Source organism: Erpetoichthys calabaricus, chromosome 5 (genome assembly GCF_900747795.2).
Source record: "Erpetoichthys calabaricus chromosome 5, fErpCal1.3, whole genome shotgun sequence".
NCBI classification, from domain to species: Eukaryota; Metazoa; Chordata; class Cladistia; order Polypteriformes; family Polypteridae; genus Erpetoichthys; species Erpetoichthys calabaricus.
The window spans coordinates 201,164,511-201,185,113 of NC_041398.2; the positions used below are offsets into that span (position 1 = coordinate 201,164,511).

The 20,603-nt window shown below is 40.0% G+C and overlaps 1 protein-coding gene across 1 annotated transcript in view; it reads left to right on the forward strand.

Annotated features, from left to right (window-relative positions):
• pstpip2 (proline-serine-threonine phosphatase interacting protein 2) overlaps nucleotides 1-20,603 on the forward strand; it is a 151,409-nt gene that overhangs the window by 98,233 nt on the left and 32,573 nt on the right. The window contains exons 5-8 of the mRNA XM_028791184.2: nucleotides 4,119-4,225; nucleotides 11,354-11,416; nucleotides 15,915-16,013; nucleotides 19,036-19,081. Of these exons, the coding sequence (XP_028647017.1) occupies nucleotides 4,119-4,225; nucleotides 11,354-11,416; nucleotides 15,915-16,013; nucleotides 19,036-19,081 (315 nt within the window). The remainder of the gene's footprint in view (nucleotides 1-4,118; nucleotides 4,226-11,353; nucleotides 11,417-15,914; nucleotides 16,014-19,035; nucleotides 19,082-20,603) is intronic.

The following is a 20,603-nucleotide window of genomic DNA, read 5'->3' on the forward strand; positions in this document are numbered from 1 at the left end:
AATCTCTGAAGCCAGATAATTGAAATAAAAATCTTGCCATGCTAGTAGAGAAAGAGATGAGGCCACTATGTCCTATAACATTTAGCCCTTTTCCCCCTCACAAACACACTTTCTTTATAAAATAATTTACTGCCTCTTAAATCAGTGCCTATGTAAACCCTTTTTCAGAAGAATAATGTATTTGTGGAGTGAAATATTTGTTTTGTCTCATTACATTGTTAAAAATTGGAACTATCACCCCACTTTGCTAAAACCATTAACTTTCAGCATTTATGACTGGATCTCTCCTACCTCTATAGCCTTGCTTCCAAGGCTGAGTTGTCGGTACACAAAACCTTCAACTCCAACTCTGACTCCGACTCCTTGATTTATTGCACTTCCAACTCCGACCCTTTAATTCCTGGTACCACCAACTCTGTCCCTAACGTCTCAATTTGTAATTAGACTAACATATTTACTGTATTGATTGAAAGTACACAACACACAAGATACAAGGCACTTCATCACTGTTTGCGTAAATCATCAGGCCACTTTTTAGCACTCTAACCTGTTAAAGTTCGTGTTTAAATGTTGTAGCATGTAAACTTAAAAAAATTTAAAAAGTGCTATATTTTTATCAAAAGTTTAGTAGAAAAAATAGTTTAATCAAATCAGTATATGTGAAGTTGGAAATTTTAACACATTAAAGTTACACATTACGCTGACTGTGACTCCAGTAACCTAATAATCCCCCCAACTCTGACTCCACAGCCCTGCTTGCTACTCTGCAGCTTTTTAACCGCCATAGCTTGCTGGTCCCTGTTACCAGCCTTGCAAATAGCATGACTTAAACTGCCAGCCACTCTGCATATTCATAGGGCTAATATACTGCAGTGTCATTTTTACCAATAAGCTTATATAATGATATAATTCATGTGTGAGGCCTCTTCTTAAATTCTTGCAAAATTTGGGACTCCATATTACAAAACAATTTGCAGTGGTAGAGAAAGTCCAGAATTTCCAAGGTATAAACTACCAGAAAACAGTAAAGGAGCTAATGCTTTTCAGTTTAAGTGACTAGAAATTAAGTGACATGATTAACGTCTTCAGAATTATTAAGGGAACTGTCATTATTCCACATGGGCGTAGTGCTGGGGTTTTCTTTTTATTTTCTTTGTGTTTTGTTTCCTTTCTTTTGTCTAACTTGTTCACTAATTGCGCTACCTGATTCAAAAGGAAGTACAGGGTGAAAGGAAGTAGTAAGTAGTCAAGGTAGACCTCAGCATTAATGTTTGCAGTGCACCGTGCAATCCATAGGTCTCTGTTGTATGCCATTTGGTATGGAAGTCCTAAAATCAGTATTAATGTTTGTGATGTGCCATCTATTGGAATTACAGAGATACAGCAACCGGAACAGACACACAGACAAACAAATAGTTCTGTTAATTCCCTTTGGTATTTTGTCGGATTTGTTAATGCCTTACCTTTTTAAAAGCAGCTGCAACCGTTGATCAGGTAACAGTCTTTAGGAGCTGAGGCTACACCACAAATATCTCAGTAAGCCACTACATCATTGTATTGGCATTACTTAGTTTATGAAACTCTGCTTGTATCCTTCTTTATGCACTTTGTAAGTTTGTTAGCTTTCTTGGACATTTTTTTTTTGGATTTTATGTTTCTGAATTTTTGATTCTGTTTTTTGAGTTACTTAGTTAATTATTGTATTGTTTGGCTTTCTTGTTTAATTAGTTACAGTATTTGTCTGTTTTTTTCTTTAGTCCATTTCCTAGTATTTATGTTTTTGAGTTTTGTTTTTCTGTATTTTTAAATGTTGTGCTTTGAACTTTAAATATTTTAATTGTGTTATTCCTTGTTTTGAATGTTTTGGTTTCATTCATTTTAAAATTCTTCTCTTTGATTTTTAAATTTGTGTTTATTTTTGGTTTCTCTTCCATAGTGTGGTAAAATCACAACAGAAATAGTAATGGAGGATCCTAGCTGTTACTTTAAAAGGAGTTCTTCAACATGAACACGGGGCACCAACGAAAAATGATTAACATCCTTAGCGTTAGTCCTGAGTATCACTCGGGCAACTGTATAGACCAGGGGTCTCCAACTCCAGTCCTGGAGAGCTACTGTGGCTGCAAGTTTTCATTCTAACTCTTTTCTTAATTAGTGACCAGTTTTTGCTGCTAATTAACTATTTTCCTTTACTTTAATTGACTTTTCTTGAGACTCTGACCACTGAATTGATTCTTTTTTCCTTAAACGGCACCTAAACATAAATTTGAAATGAAGTGAGCCAACAGATGACCAGCTAAGCTGTGGCCTCAAACTCCAACCAGTTTCTTAATTTGAAGCCAATTCTCGTTGCTAATTAAACCCATTATTTAATTCCATGGTGCTCATTCTGCCATGGAAGACATTTCCAAAACTGTTGATTTTCTTTTTTAAGAGCGCTGTCAAAATGTTTTGTGGACCCGAGCAGATCAACATTACTGAGGCCTTCACCTTTCCTCTTTTTCAGTTATTGTCTGATGGACGCAGGTTGTTGTTTATGTGCTGGTACATTTTGTGTCTTAATATTGTTTGGTTGGTAATTAAGGAAAAAAGAAATAATTAAGGGGCCTGAGTCTTAAGTTGTGCATCAATTAAACTTAAGGCAAAGAGTTAATTAGCAGCAAAATATGGTCACTAATTAAGAAAAGGGTTAGAATGAAAACCAGCAGCCACAGTAGCTCTCCCGGACTGGAGTTGGAGACCTCTGGTATAGACACATCACGTAAGCGTTAGACTCGAGGATTACTCAGGCTGTAAAAGTGGCAACAACATTAGTACCAAGCGTTACTTGGGAAACGATACAGGCGTGTCTTTCATAAGTGACAGGCCCGAGTGTTACCCAGGCAAAGGTGCAGACTCGTCTTCTCCTAGCCTCATAATGGCATCTCGTAAGAAATGTTTTTCAGCAGCCCAGGTGTTGCGCACTCTTGACGGTGATATGAGCAGTGATGACGAAGTCGGTCTGTTTTCAGGCAGTGAAATTGAAGCAAATGGTGAAATCAAAAGTGATTCCGGTGAATCTGAAAGTGATGCTCATGTCTAATGGCACATGTGTAGTGTACTGTTCAAAAGCTGATCAGTCTGGAATCATGCTGCTATTGTTCTGACTGTGATGTTGGATTGTGTATTTTACCGTGCTTCAAGACATACCACACAAATGACACATTTTGACAGTATATACAATATTAGCATTGCTATATTTATTATCATTATTATTCATTATTATTATTTGCATCATTAATGTACTTTCTACACTTCTGACTTTGTACTTTTAGTGTTTTTCACGTTTTACAGCAGAAAGATCAGATTTAATAAATATGCAATTTTTCAAGCCAAAGTAATGCTTTTTGTGTTTTTTCGAGAAAAAATATAACGCTAAGGAGGTTAACAATAAATTATGTACAAGTGTTAGAAAATTTGTTTTTACACAGAGAACCACAGACCTATGGAATAAGTTAACAAGGAGTGTGGTAGACAGAAAATTGTTAGGGACTTTCAAAACTTGACTGGATAGAATTTTGTAGAAATAAGTTGAATAGGATTGATGAGCTTTCGTAATCATTGTTTGTTATATTGAATGGCCTGTTTTCCTTTTCTGAATTTATCAAATATGTGTTGTGTAGTAGGAAGTGTAGTAGGAAGTGTAGAGTTTCTGGAGAATATGTAGAACACACAGACCCCACAAGGCAACTTGGCAATCATTCATCAAATATTTTTATCATTACAGGGTGCTGAGGTGCCATTCTATCCCGACAATACAACATACAATACTATAAATCTGAAATTTGTGTCTTTAGAAAGCAGAGTACCTAGAGGAAGCCCACACAGACACGGGGAGAAAGTGTAGACTCTACATGAGTCAATGATTCTGTAAAGCCATAAACAATAGCCTGTATGTCACCTTCCTGTTACTAGGTGATCATCATGAAATTTGTTTTCTGTCTTTTTTACTTTATTCATATTTGAAATATGTTGTATTTGTTTAAGCAAAAATGTGAAATAGGCATATATGATATGTAGTGTAATGACAACTTCTGATGGTAATATGGTTTTAAATATTTGAATGGATTTTTCTTCAGAAATTGAAAATATTGGTCAGGCTCATGCTCATTTGGCTCAGAGCCTAAGGGAAGAAGCAAAAAGACTTGAGGATTTTCGGGAAAGGCAAAAAGATTCAAGGAAAAAGGTAAGGCATTCTCCATAAAAAAGACATGTTCTGTTACTGTTTCTTTTTTGTCCATATTCTAGACCGTTAATTTATGGGGGTGTCATATACAGTATGTGGGGAGTTGCTATCATCAGCATGTTTGACAGCTGTGAAGAAGGAAGGAATTGAAATTTTTAGCAAGCAGGATGTGCTACATTTGCTTTGGCTTAACAAGTTATGATTCTGTGGAAAGTACAGTATGTTAGAGTCCTTCTAGGTGTAAATGGGTTAAAAATCATTGATCTTTTCTTTTCTAAGCTTAAGTTTTTATATCTACAAATTCTTTGCATTATTTAAACTAATTACCGCTTGTATGTGGTGTAGCGGGTCCACAGCTCAAGTCAACAAGGCCACTTTTTAAATAATTAATCGCCGCACTCGCGGCTTAGCAAGGGGGCGTGGTAATGTGGTAAGAGCGATTCCTGGGTGATGTGTGATGCAGATGGTCCTCACTTAAGTGCACAGGTGAGGAGTCATCCGCATCCGTAATTGGTGCCAGGAGCTGCTAATTGCCACATCTGATCCACGTCCCCATAATGAATAGAAGCACAAGGCGGATAGGTCAAAGAAAGGAAAAAAAAAGAAAAGAAAAAAGTGAAGGAGGTTAGGAGAAGAGAAGAGAAGAAGGTGGCTGGAAACAGGCAGGAGAAAGCCGGTGTGTGAGTGAGCGAAGAAGGCAGCTGAGCAGTGAGCCCTAGCAGGGTGTTTGGCCGACACCTAGGGCAGTTGGTAGTGGTCGGTCCTGCTGAGCGTGTAGTTGAAGAGCAGGAGTGACTGGAAGAAGGATGGCTTGTTGCGGATGACAGCAGGAGTCGGGATGCTTGGGAGGTGGATTCTCCAGCGTGAGCGTTCTGGTCACTGGGGAACCCAAGTCTCGGTCTGGGGAGAGCAGAACCGAAGCTAGGGATCGGGAAGCCTCCAGACCAGCAGGCAAAGCAGGTCAGCTGCAGCTAGGGTGACTCCCCTGGTGCATTGCCTGGATGGGAGAAGCAGGGGAGTCTCCAGTCACCAGTAGAAGAAAGGCATTGGGCTGATTTGTTTTTAAAGGGACAGCTTCCATCCATTGTTTTAACCTCGTTTTAAAAAGGATTTTTTCTATTTATTGGATTTTAACCTTCACCAGTTCACTTTTTGGATTATTTATTTAAAGATTTTTGAGACACTGCACTGTTTATTTGAACACTTGTTTTATTTTGTTGGTTTTAAATAAAAGCACTTTGCACTTTTTGCACCATCCCCTTGCTTCATTGTTGTGCCTCACTGCCTAGCTCATCTGTGACATTACCGACGGTGTCGGGTTCAAGAGCTCCCAGAAGGAAGATGGGAGCATGGAGTGAAACCCGCATCGTCACATTGTAACAAAAAATAGACTGGTGAATAAAAATTAGATCATGTATAAAAAGGGGAACTTAGAAGGCTTAATAGCTCTTATAATTTTGAGTCTTTATTTGGCAGATGCCTTTATCCACGCTGACTTACAAAATCAATATTCTTGTATTTGAGTGATTACAATCAGATAATAAAAATGATTTAGTGCAGAGGGTCAATACAAAGTTTTAAAACTCCTTTTATATGTTAGGAAAGATTAACTAAAACTTAGATTTTTCTCATACAGATTAGTGTAATACACCACCATGAGCTAAGGAAACCACAGATGACATAAGGAAGAATGTCGAATTGCATTTCAGGCTGGAGAGGTTTGAAATCCAGCAGTCTACTGTAAAATAGTCTACAAACTAAAAAGAAAAAAAGTAATTATTTTTAAATTATCATTTCTCTACATAAACACAGATTACACACCAAGTATGAGGAAAACATTTACAGAATATCCACAAAACCCAAGGAGCAACTCTATGGACCTCTCTGCCCATGTCAGGTCCTCAAAAATAAAACTAGGGTTGAACAGCAGTAACATTCATGGAAGGGCAGCAATGTAATTATGAAGACTACTGCTGGAAATTAAGTTTGGAATAAACATTTTTTCAGGTGATCCCCTGTATTTTTGGAAGAATATCCTCTTCCACTCTTTGGAGAAACACCAAAATAAATCTATCACAACTGTCATTTGTCATGGCTGGGATATCATGATTTAACTTGTATTTTCAGTTGACTAAGATGGCATGCTGTCTTCAAAAGAACATTAAATTCAAAATCTGCCTGTTACTGTAACTCAATGAAAATGGTCTTTTAATAACCGTGTTCTTCTTTAATAATCAGTAATGAAAGTTAATCATGCTATTACTTCAAATATCAGTGTTTGCCAAACTTGTAGCAGTTGCAAGGATGCTAAAATTTACAATGTCTGATGATGGTAAATTGCTTATTTTTTTAAGGGGGACCGCAGAAACACACCCAGCCTTGACCTGGCACACACACACTCACATGCAGAGACACTGATAAACAGCTAAATGAATCAATAAATATTAAAGATGCAAAAAGATAATAAGGTATATATTTAACAAATAAAAACGAAAAAAAACAACTACTGTATTATGCAAAAGCCCTTCTTGAGTCCCCGCTGGTGACAGTTATTTACATGCACTATATACATGAAACTGTACGAAACAACAGACACTACTCAGTAAACAGTTAAGACTAATGATAAAGTCCAAACACAGTCCAGTACAGCGGAGCAGACAACGATGGTGTCAGAAATGAAATATGAAGTTTTGTCCTACCAGGTTCCAGTTGTAGTGTGAAGATTTGGCATGATTGGGAGCACTCCCCAGACAAAGACATATCCGACCAAGACAAAATCACACGGATAAGCAGACACAGGACAGCACGTACATTGAGAAGAAACTGTAATCCATGGTGGTTGTAGTTTTATGCCAATAGTATGTGTGATGCTTATAAACAGACAATTGATTACAATCCCCACTGCATCTTTTTGTTTCCTTTTATAAGAGTCCACTATATTATTCATCTTCCCAGCAACCCCTGTGCCCTCTGGAACTGCCCAATGGCATAATACTGTCAGGGCTGCTGTGATGTTGTAGGCAATTTTAAGTAATGTTGCTACAAATTGGTGTTAATAATATCTGAAAATTATATTTTGTCTGCTGAAGTGTAATATTTCTACCACTCTTCCCCCATATGTGATCCTTTTACCTTTTTTTACATCTTTGCTTCAAGGAAGGAACAGTATTGTGGGCTGCACAGCAAGCTAATGCCCATCACCTTTCCCAATACAATAACTGCCTGGCAGCAAGCAGAAAGACAGCACTGCATACAACGCATTTTCTTTTTAATCTCAAGTGGACCCGTTTGTCATTTTATAGATACAGTACACTCATCCTAGATTTATTTACTTAATTATCAATAATTCATACTCTTTTTCCAGCATCCATCCATCCATCCATCCTCTTCCGCTTATCTGAGGTTGGGACGCGGGGGCAGCAGCTTGAGCAGAGATACCCAGACTTCCCTCTCCCCGGCCACTTCTTCTAGCTCTTCCGGGAGAATCCCGAGGCGTTCCCAGGCCACCCTGGAGACATAGTCCCTCCAGCGTGTCCTGGGTCTTCCCCAGGGCCTCCTCCCAGTTGGACGTTCCCGGAACACCTCACCAGGGAGGCGTCCAGGAGCCACCTCATCTGACTCCTCTCGATGCGGAGGAGCAGCGGCTCTACTCTGAGCCCCTCCCGGATGACTGAGCTTCTCACCTTATCTTTAAGGGAGAGCCCAGACACCCTGTGGAGGAAACTCATTTCAGCCGCTTGTATTTGCAATCTCGTTCTTTTGGTCACTACCCATAGCTCATGACCATAGGTGAGGGTAGGAACATAAATCAACTGGTAAATTGAGAGCTTTGCCTTACGGCTCAGCTCCTTTTTCACCACAACAGACCGATGCAGAGCCTGCATCACTGTGGACGCCACACCGATCCGCCTGTCGATCTCACGCTCCATTCTTCCCTCACTCGTGAACAAGACCCCAAGATACTTAAGACTCCTTCATTTATGGCAGGATCTCGCTCCCAACCCTGAGAGGGCACTCCACCCTTTTCCGGCTGAGGACCATGGTCTCGGATTTGGAGGTGCTGATTCCCATCCCAGCCGCTTCACACTCAGCTGCGAACCGATCCAGAGAGAGCTGAAGATCACGGCCTGATGAAGCAAACAGGATAACATCATCTGCAAAAAAGCAGTGACCCAATCCTGAGTCCACCAAACCAGACCCCCTCAACACCCTGGCTGCGCCTAGAAATTCTGTCCATAAAAGTTATGAACAGAATCGGTGACAAAGGGCAGCCCTGGCAGAGTCCAACTCTCACTGGAAACGGGTTCGACTTACTGCCGGCAATGCGGACCAAGCTCTGACACCGGTTGTACTGGGACTGAACAGCCCTTATCAGGGGGTCCGGTACCCCATACTCCCAGAGCATCCCCCACAGGATTCCCCGAGGGACACGGTCGAACGCCTTTTCCAAGTCCACAAAACACATGTAGACTGGTTGGGCGAACTCCCATGCACCCTCCAGGTCCCTGCTAAGGGTGTAGAGCTGGTCCACTGTTCCGCGACCAGGACGAAAACCACACTGTTCCTCCTGAATCCGAGGTTCGACTATCCGACGGACCCTCCTCTCCAGAACCCCCGAATAGACTTTTCCAGGGAGGCTGAGGAGTGTGATCCCTCTGTAGTTCTAACACACCCTCCAGTCCCCCTTCTTAAAGAGGGGGCCCACCACCCCGGTCTGCCAATCCAGAGGCACTGTCCCTGATGTCCATGCGATGTTGCAGAGATGTGTCAACCAAGACAGCCCTACAACATCCAGAGCCTTGAGGAACTCCAGGCGTATCTTATCCACCCCAGGGGCCCTGCCACCAAGGAGTTTTCTGACCACCTCGGTGACCTCAGTCCCAGAGATGGGGGAGCTCACCTCCAAGTCCCCAGGCTCTGCTTCCTCATTGGAAGGCATGTTAGTGGGATTGAGGAGGTCTTCGAAGTACTCCCCGCACCGACCCACAACGTCCCGAATCGAGGTCAGCAGCGCACCATCCCCACCATATACAGTGTTGACACTGCACTGCTTCCCCCTCCTGAGACGCCGGACAGTGGACCAGAATCTCCTCGAAGTCGTCCGAAAGTCGTTCTCCATGGCCTCCCCAAACTCCTCCCATGCCCGAGTTTTTGCCTCAGCAACCACCGAAGCTGCATTCCGCTTGGCCTACCGGTACCTATTAGCTGCCTCCAGAGTCCCACAGGACAAAAGGGACCGGTAGGACTCCTTCTTCAGCTTGATAGCATCCCTCACCGCCGGTGTCCACCAGCGGGTTCGGGGATTGCCGCCACGACAGGCACCGACCACCTTACGGCCACAGCTCCGGTCAGCCACCTCAACAATAGAGGCACGGAACATGGCCCATTTGGACTCAATGTTCCCCACCTCCCTCGGGACATGGTCGAAGTTCTGCTGGAGGTGGGAGTTGAAGCTACTTCTGACAGGGGGCTCTGCCAGGCATTCTCAGCAGACCCTCACAACACATTTGGGCCTACCAGGCCTGACTGGCATCCTCCCCCACCATCGAAGCCAACTCACCACCAGGTGGTGATCAGTTGACAGCTCCGCCCCTCTCTTCACCCGAGTGTCCAAGACATGTGGCCGCAAGTCCGACGACACGACCACAAAGTCGATCATCGAACTGAGGCCTAGGGTGTCCTGGTGCCAAGTGCACATATCAACACCCCTATGCTTGAACATGGTGTTCGTTATGGACAATCCGTGACGAGCACAGAAGTCCAATAACAAAACACCACTCGGGTTCAGATCGGGGGGGGGGGGCATTCCTCCCAATCACGCCCTTCTAGGTCTCACTGTCATTGCCCACGTGAGCATTGAAGTCTCCCAGCAGTACGAGGGAGTCCCCAGAAGGTATGCCTTCAAGACACCCCTTCCAGGGATTCCAAAAAGGGTGGGTACTCCGAACTGCTGTTCGGTGCATACGCACAAACAACAGTTAGGACCCGTCCCCCCACCTGAAGGCGGAGGGAGGCTACCCTCTCGCCCACCGGGGTAAACCCCAATGAACAGGCTCCAAGTCGGGGGCAAAAAGTATGCCCACACCCGCTCGGCGCCTCTCACCGGGGGCAACTCCAGAATGGTACAGAGTCCAGCCCCTCTCAAGGAGATTGGTTCCAGAGTCCAAGCTGTGCGTCGAGGTGAGCCCGACTATATCTAGCCGGAACCTCTCAACCTCACACACAAGCTCAGGCTCCTTCCCCTTCAGATAGGTGACATTCCACATCCCAAGAGCCAGCATCTGTAGCCAAGGATCGGACCGCCAAGGTCCCCGCCTTCGGCCACCACCCAACTCACACTGCACCCGACCTCCTTGGCCCCTCCCATAGGTGGTGAGCCCATGGGGAGGGGGACCCACATTGCCTCTTCGGGCTGTGCCTGGCCGAGCCCTATGGGTGCAGGCCCGGCCACCAGGCGCTCGCCATCGAGCCCCACCTCCAGGCCTGGCTCCAGAGTGGGGCCCCGGTGACCCGCGTCCGATCGAGGGATAACGCAGTCCAAATTTTTTATTCATCATAGGAGGTTGTGTTTCTAAAAGTAGCAGTGTAAAAAGTTGGAGAGGATGATGCTGCATTACACTGAGGATAAATCCGCTTATTTTGCCTTCTTTATTTAATTTACCATTCTATGATTTGCCTAACTAGGTTTAACTTCTGGGACTCACTTTCCATAAATGTGGAATATATACTATTAGGTATCATTTTGGGGGTATCCTATCACCATTCTATTTTAACTGTGTTTATTTTTAGCTTTTAATGAAGTGTACCTTTCTCCATATGATAGTGTACAATTCACACATTCAAGTGACTAATTTGGAGTTCTGAACCTTTACAGACATTAACTGTTACAAATCTGTCATCTAGTGACAAAAACTGAAATGACAAGCAGCATTCTGATCATCTCTAGCATAGCATTAAGAAAGCAGAAGAATACAAGTATATTCTTGCTTCTTATGTCTCATTTTGGTATATTTTGGGAGAGGTACATAGAAATAATGCTTAACCAGTTGTTACATTTAATCATAATAAGAATTGCTTGGAAAGTGTCAAAGCAAACTTCTGAAACATCTTGATGCTGTTTTTCAACAGGTAGAACAATTTATGGAGTCATTATACAAGCAAAAGACCTCTCAGTACAAAAAAACAATGGAGGTGGGTTTATCTTTGCATATTCTCGTCTGACATTTCACACTGTACTATAAACAGTGTTTGTTTATCAATATGGTGCTTGTTCCCAAAGTGATCTGGTAAATTTGGCCAAGATGTTTTCTGTGTATTTTGAGCATGGGAAAGGTGCTATATAAATAAAATGTATTATTATTATTGTTATTTTGTCCAGCCTGAATCCACCCAACTGAAGGGAACTTCCCTGACAATCTGCAGTTTTTTTTCTTTAATTTAGATTCATACTTTATCTTGTTGAAGCATCCTTTTATGTACTAATTAATTTCATCCATCCTGCCCTCAATTCTGTCTGATGCTTCTGGGATAGGTTCCAGCTCCCTGTAACCATGAAGATGATGAGGATAAATTCACTGTTTTTGAAGTCAAAATTATTTCTTCACAATTGTGGTGTATATTGATTTGCCACATGAAATTGTGTTCAAAAGTGAAGCATATTTTATAAATCAAAAACAAAAAGCCATCCTACTGTTGCATTTTACAATAGAGCTAATGCTAAGCTCCAAATCTTACCAAATACTTCCGTTTTTGAATTGAGTATTGATCCGCATCTTGAGATTGCACACGTATTTGAAAACCGTGTATTCATGTCAGATTAAAAAGGAAAAAAAAAAAAAGTAAATAAAAATAAAAATGCAAACAATTACATTCCAAATTTAACTTTCCAGCAACACATATCTTTCACTACCTTCAAATTAGAAACTTTGTTAAACTAAACCTGCCCAATTTTCCTCACCTCCCACCTACCTCAATGCCGGAAAAAATATTGATCATTCTTTAGGACTGACAGTATCTCAATAATATATAAAAACATTTTAAAGTCCCTCCCTTTCAAAGATCCAAGAGGACAGTGGGAAAAGGATCTCTCACTCAGTATCTCAGAAAAGGAGTGGAAGGTAGCCATGCACAGAATTCATTTGAGCTCCATATGCGGAAATTATACAATTATTCAACTTAAAAATTATATTTCGAGCACATCTGTTTCATTTGAAATTGTCCAAAATGTTTCCAGGGCAAGATCCACCTGCAAATTCTGCAATCAAGTTCCAGACTCACTGTGCTACATGTTTTGGGCCTGCACCAAATTAACATCATTCTGGACCAAAATCTTTAAAATGCCTTTCAGAGAGCCTTGGTGTGACAATCCCTCCTAATCCACTAACAGCTGTGTTTGGGGTACTTCCAGATGGGCTTAAAGTGGAGAAGGACAAACAAACTGTGATCACCTATACTATACTATTGGCACGTAGACTTATCTTGCTCAACTGGAAGAATCCTAACTCACCTCTGTTAAGTCAGTGGGTAACTGATGTTATATACTATTTGAAACTGGAAAAAATCAAATTTGCACTTAGAAAACGTATGCAAAACTTTTCAAACCTGGCAGGATCTAATCGATAATTAGAGTAAGCATTTTAATTGAGGAAGCAGATTCTCTCCCCTTTTTTTACTCTATTTATTTTTATTAATTTATTAATTTATCTGTTTACTTATTTTTACTAGCTTAAAGTTGTACTCTGCTGGCCTAGCTCTCTTTCTCATGGGTGGGGGTTGATTTGTTTCGAACCAAGTCTTGTAAAACTTGACTTATTTGGTGTCTCTATTCTGTAGACAACTAGACAATAATAACTGAAACATGTCATACAATCACTTACATTCTTTCATTATACAGAAACTTATTTGAAAACTCTGTTTCTTTATGTGAGAGCTTTACTTGGTAGATGAGTGTCTGTGTCCAGTATTTCCATATCAGTCAGTTCTTTTCCATGTGCTATCTTACTACTGATTAGTGTGAATTATTCATGTTGCATCTTGCATCAATGTATGCATTTATTATAAATGTATTATACATGTGCATACACTGAAGTGAATGTCAGCACAGAAAACTTAATTTGTCTTAAATCAACTTGGGTTGCTGTCAGGAGTGAGCACAGCTCACAAAAGTCAGTCAGTAGTCAGTAATAATCACACCATATTAATAAATTCTAGAAGAAGCAATAGTTTTTCCAGAATAATACCTCCACTGCTTTAGGTCCATGTCCCCCTGCCTAGTGTAATTCTTTGGAATAAGCTGATGCCACTGCATTGTATGACTCTAGAATTGGCACACTTTATGCTAGGGGCTTGTCTTGTACTTCTGTAGGTTGTGAAATAAATAGCCTTGGCACACAGAAAAAAGGATTGGGGCAGCCACCCGTATACTTGAGCCCTGGCTGCAAAAGGCAAAATAGGTTGCACAGATGAGTACAGAATTGAGTCCCAACGTAGAACTGAGGAAACATAGGAAGTGGTCTGGGTTTTAAGGCAGGGAACCGGAAGTGATGTCAGGGTGACTGGAACCGGAAGTAACGTCTTCATAGCTGAACCCGGAAGTGACGTTGGGGTTCCCAGAACCGGACGTGACATCATTGTGGGCAGAATCAGGCAGAATGTTCTGTGTTTGGTCTGCAGGGATAACAAAGAAAGAGTTAGCGCACCTCGCCACCCCCTGGCCTGGCATGGAATTACCTTCATTTGGTCCTTTAGCTGCCTCCCATGTGTATGTGTGTGATAAGGTAAAAAAATATGTATATGCTGTGTGTGTTTATGATCAATAATGCAACACATAGGACTTTATAAACTGTAACTTGCAATGAGAGATCATTTTTCATAGTTTGTTTTATAGTAAATACCTTTAAATGTTTTTTTCCCAAATATTTTTTACAACCGTGAATATGAAAAGTCTACACACTTATTGAAATTTTAGCTAAAATCAAGAACCACAACAAATCCTGTCAAACTTTTTTTAAACCTTTAATATGCAAAAATTACAAATAATGCATAAATGTGCGCACTCTTCAAGTAATACCTTGTTAAAATAAGTCTGTGTAGACAGATCTATATCAAATATGCTCTCCTTGGTTTCAGTATCTTCACAGAGGGCAGTGGGAATATTGGCAAAATAACTTGGTATTTGTAGTTATTCACTTTCAGTACTAAATGCTAGAAACCTAGTAAGTAAGCCATTATTAAGTTTCAAGTTTATAATGAACTACTGACTAATTAAAAATATGCATAATAGAACATTAATTAATATATAATTGCATAGGTTGCTCATTGTATACATTGTAAAAAAAAAGCAAAATGTTAGCAGTTAATATTAATAACTGTACATCATTATCAGATAGCCATTTAGTTCACATCTGAATGAAAAACAAGCTTTTTTGAGATCTGACACATTAATAAAAATGATCCATCCATCCATCCATCCATCCATCCTCAAATGTGCTTAATCCATTTCCGTACTACAAGGACCAGAGGTTACCAAGGATGAATCGGCCCTTGGTGAGGCATCGGAGGAGACTCACGCACAGATCCATATTCACATATATGGAAGTATTTGGTATATGTGAGAGGGAAAGCAGCATGGACACAGGCTTCACCTGACTGAATATTTGTATCTTGAATTTAATAACTCAGCCTACAATTACCCCAGCAAATATCAGAACTGAAACTTGAAGAACAGTACTCATGCTTTTTAAAGTCTACTTGCATACATACTGTAGATCCCTTTGGTTTTCTTGTTTTCATCTTTTTTATTTTTAGGGGTGATAGTGTTTAAGATGCTGAGTGGACAAAGGTGCAGTGGTACCTTGCAAAAGCAGTCAGTCATTTTCTAACCCTCTTAGTCCTGAATAGGGTCACAGGGGTACTGCTGCCTATCCCAGCTAGCACAGGGAACAAACCCTGGACAGGGCACCTGTCCATCACAGGATGAACACACACACACACCAGTCACACACTGCAAAATTTAGGATTGTCAGTCCAACTAACCTGCATGTCTTTATACAGACAGTCAGTCAGTCATTTTCCAACCCGCTATATCCTAACACAGGGTCACAGGGGTCTGCAGGAGCCAATCCCAGCCAGTACAGGGCACAAGGCAGGAACAAATCTCGGGCAGGGTGCCAGCCCACCGCAGGGCACACACACACACACCAAGCACACACTAGGGACAATTTAGGATTGCCAATGCACCTAACCTGCATGTCTTTGGACTGTGGGAGAAATCATAACACCCATAGAAATCCCACACAGAAACTGCAAAAACATGCAAGCCCCACGCAGAGAGGATCCGGGACATGAGAACTGTGCTACCATGCCACCCTGCAAAAGCAGTATTAATTAAAAAGAAAAACTCATTTTGAGTTTCATGGCTTTGAAATAAAATATCATACAGAAAAAGTTTAAAGGAAAAAATTACAAAATGTTTCGCAGGGGACAGGAATACTTTTGCAAGCCAATCTTAAATGTTAATTTTGATAAAGAATATGTTTGTCCCTCCTTTATTATTCTTCCTTGTTTAATATACCAACATAGCATATCAATATTTCTTCAACCATTGTTGTGAGCATTGATTGGTACCCACTTTAGCTGAAATTGAGTTTATCTTTACTTAAATAACTTCAACTTCATTGAATTCCTTTAGTCAAAAAAGACATATGAACAGAAGTGCAGAGAAAAGGAAGAAGCAGAACAGAATCTGAATAGAAACGCTAATACCAGTAACGTCAAGCAGCAAGAAAAGGTAAGTACTTTCAGATTAACTGAGTGACTAGTGTTCTTCCAGTATCAGATTTAAAGCAAACAGGTAATACATTACATAAGACCTGCTCCATATTTTCTTTAAGTACCGATATTTTGAACACCTTAGATAATATTTAGGAATTTCTATATATAGATGTAGTTCTGAATAAATGCCCAGTTCCTATATTGGAGATCAGTAGTCTTACTGAAGCCAGATGAATAATATATGTGTGAGAGAATTTTGCTTAAAAGTAGGTGGGAACAATTAGACGGCTCACTGACTGTCACATTTCTCAGCCAATCCAATGCTTCCTGAAGGTGGTGCTCACAAAGTAGGGGCGGTGATATTGAATTACAGTTATCAGAAGTGCTCTTGTTAACCTGGTCTGACAGAGAGCAAGCTTCTCATTACGACGAAACGTCTACAATTGAAGTCTCCTATAAAAACACTATTAGACATATAAATGTGTGTCACGTGTGCTGAAAGCACGTTGCACGTTTTAAAATAAACTTGGCCTGATGCAAGGGAAATACCTTTCTGTAAAATTAGATTATACTGTACATTGGCATTCAGTGGCACCAATGCACATGTAGTATATGTGAAGGATATGTTGTCACAGGAGCTGTGTGTGCTCTCAATTATTCAGCATTACGACGATACTATAGGAGTTGATGTAAGCTTGAGAGAATTGCCAGCTATATTCATGAAAATAATGAATTGCATAATATGCATTTGAAGTAAATGATGTATCATGCTCCATCATTAGGACTGCTATTAAGGGAATTGAAAATGAAAAGCCACAGGAAATGCAGATTTCAGTACTCAAAATACCCAAATCACCAAATCTGCCTAACAACACCAGCAGCTACACAGATGAGGTTGCACAACATCTACCTTCTGACTGCATGTCTAAACAAATTAATAAAGAAATGTAACATTACTGTTTATGTGGAAATGCAAGCATACTGCAAGAAAATAGCTGCAGCGTTTTAACACGTTGTATATCCATAGACCACAATGCTTCTTTAAAATCTATTTGCTGTTGTTATATCATGTAGTGATTCAATAGTTAAAATGATAGAAAGATATCATAGAAGACAGAGACACTTCTCAAACATGTGGTGTCTAGTAGCTGCGTAGTTTACGCGTGTGTGTCTGTCTGTATGTCTGTCTCCACTATTGCAGCACTCATTACAACATGCCAATTAATTATTAAGCTTCAGTTACCTTGCGCTACTGAGCTCCTTAATGGTTAACGGAAATATTAGCTTTTTATTTTCTCTCAGCATCAAGTCTTTTGTTCAGTATTTTTTTTTCTCTCCTTGATACCCAAACATCAGATTAAAATGCATGGACTGGAGAAATTGGAGACGTCTATTTTAGGAATAAGCCCTATGGGTATAGTCTTTGTAGCACAAGATTTCACCACTGTTCACTACACACTTTTGAATGGGAATGTCCCCAGATGTGCATTCTCATTTGAGAATCACATCTGGCCCTGCAAGCCTGCTTGGAGGTTGAATGACTTGTTCAATTGTTATAAAAACCAGTGACCAAGTCCTGGTAACTTTTAACAACATCTCCATTATTTTAGAACATTCTTCATCTTCCTTTTGGTCATGTTTTGTCATTTTTTGCTTTTGCTTCTAAAAATAAATTCTGTTGGATCCATTATTGTTATTATGGGGAATATAATGGGATGACATCGGAATTGTGTAGGTTTTCATTTGGAGACCGGATGACTTCTCGAGAAAGCAGGCAATTGAAAAAGTGCCGACACTGACTGTGTGAAGGCAATCACAGAAATAAAGAAATATATACAAGCCTGGAAACGACGAGGAATGGCTTAAGGACATCTGTGTTAGTTAGAATTTTCAATGAATGCTGGGCGGTCTTTTGACCTTGGAACCCCCCTGCAGGATTTTAATTTTTTCTCCAGCTTAACTGGAAATTTTGTTTTTCAATCCTCCTGGTCATCTGAACTTATCATCATACTCATCTTTAGAGACTTAGAATACAATATTTTATATTAGACTCTATATTACTACAGTCTGTATTAATTTTGTCTTGCTACGTATTCATTATTATTTTTGCCCAATTTAATAGGTTTTTATTTTCTTGTAACTATCTCTTTGACATCTTTGAGCTATAGTCTGTGTATGAAAATGTGCTATAGAAATAAATGTTATTGTTGTTCTTGTTTAATTATGGTACTCATGTGCTTTTGTTTGTGCACAAGAGTAATTTGTACCAAGGTCTTTCAGCAGATACTCCAAGAGAAAATACTCAGTAATACGATAAGGTGGCATAGCAAGGGGGTGGGCTTGGACACTGAAGACGGAAAAAGATCACACTCATATGAAAGATAGCAGTAGCTATATTTAACTAATGGCCAAAGTTATATTGAGTCAACAATAAGACAGTTCAGCTTTTCTCACAGCTGCAAATTATTACAGCCTACAATGTCAAACGAAGTTTATAAGTATATGTGTAATCCTATCATTCATTATTCATTCACTGTGCCTTAATGCTGAGCAGACGAACATGGCAGACAAAAGAAATGTCAATGTACATAAAAATTATTAATACTAGGGGGCTTCGCTTCTTCCGACCCTGTTAGGAGCTGAGAGCGCAGGAACTTTGTCTGACAATAGCATTCACATGAATGGAAAGTGAGTGGACCATGGATGCGACAACCACTTGGCATCTCTGCCGCTTGCGTATGTGGATTTCACTTTCACCAAACAACAAATCTTTTAATTCTCATGGATACGCCTCTTCATTGGGAAGAAACACTGCTTTTCCCTGATGGCAACACGAATTAGATGATCTACAAGTCTCCGACTTAAAGTTTAAAGCCAAACAATATTTACATACTTCTGTCATATCACCTATGTCCATATATGCAATCTCTTTTCACTGTTCCGTTATTTCAATGATTAATAATTTCCGTTTGGTGAAAGATACAATCATATTTTTTTAAATGTATTTAATTAGAAATAAATTCTTTGTTTTATTTTAGCTTCAGACGAAATCTCAACAAACGAAAGCAGCTGCAGATGATGCAGGTTTGTGATTGTTAAGTTATTGCAATAAAGTTACAAAATTAAATTAATTTAAGTTTTTTGGTCTTTGACTAATTATTGTATTAAAAGGAAACGGAAGAACTAAAAACAGCTTAAAACTTTTTTTTGACTATTGTCATGTTTGTATTGGATGAAAGAAGGGTCCAAACAGATTGTTTGTTAAGGGAAAAACAAAAGAATTGTGGCCATTAATTAGAGTCAATGAACAAGAAAGCTTAGATCTTTCATCAAAATTGTGAGGACAAAACCAAAGTCATAGGTGAAAATCATAATCTTTAACTACTAAGTATCGGGAGGAAACTGGAGTACCCATAGGAAACCCACACAGACACGGGAAGAACATGAAAACTTCACGCAGGGAGAACCCGGGAAGCGAACCCAGGTCTCCTAACTGCGAGGCAGCAGTGCTACCCACTGGCACCAAGGATATCGTGTATTAGTCGAGGTATAGCTGCGATTCTTGAGAGACGAACTACCAAGAATTATCATAGAGATCCGGGTTCAAATCCCGCTCATGGCACATTGCAGAATGGAAGAATATATCTCTAAAATATTTTTTTTTTTTAAACGTTCTCTTCGACGAACGGTGCTTTGAATTCTACTTTGCAGATTTAGTTGTTTATTTTTATTTTTTGATTAAACAAAAACTGATTGATTTGTTAAGGAACACATGGACAACAAGCATAGTTAAAATCACAATTAAACAAACTGTCTGCAAATTCTATTGAATCATAATTATAACAAATAATAACGCATTTCACTTACTTATATAGCACCTTTACCATGGTCTCAGACGGCCGCAAAGATAATCAAGAGGGATACAATAAAAATAAAAGCACAATAAGAATGAATAAATAATAGTTCACAGCCTTGTGTTTGTATGTATTTATAAAATTTGGGAAGTAATATATTCTAGTTGATGCTGACATTTAATTAATTTGAAGTAGGTAAAAATAAATATTTGGAAATATTGCGAAGGGAAATGTTTATATACTTATAGTAAACAGCACACACACCATTTAGCTAATTATACTGTATATATCTTCTTCTTCTTCTTCATTCGGCTGCTCCCGTTAGGGGCTGCCACAGCAGATCATCTTTTATATATATCCTGGCCAAGTCAGGCATCAGAATAGCACACAAACCCGCAAACAATCTGCGCACTGTCCGCTTTTCAACGCAAAAAACAAGAAATCAACAGCAGAAACACAAAACGCAGTTTATAGTATTCAATGCAGTTTTTGCCCAGCGGTATACATGAGACAAACATCAAAAAGAATTGCAACTCGCATACAGGAACATCACAACACTGTCAGAAGGAAGGACTCACAATCACAGATCTATACGCATACAAAATCAACAGGACATACATTTAACTGGGACAATGTACAAGTAAGATTTAAGGCCAGTACTAAAAGTGCCAGAGAGCTGGCCGAATCCTGGTTATCAAATGAGAACGCCATTAACAGACACTTGGACATAAACCCAGCATATGCAAACTTAA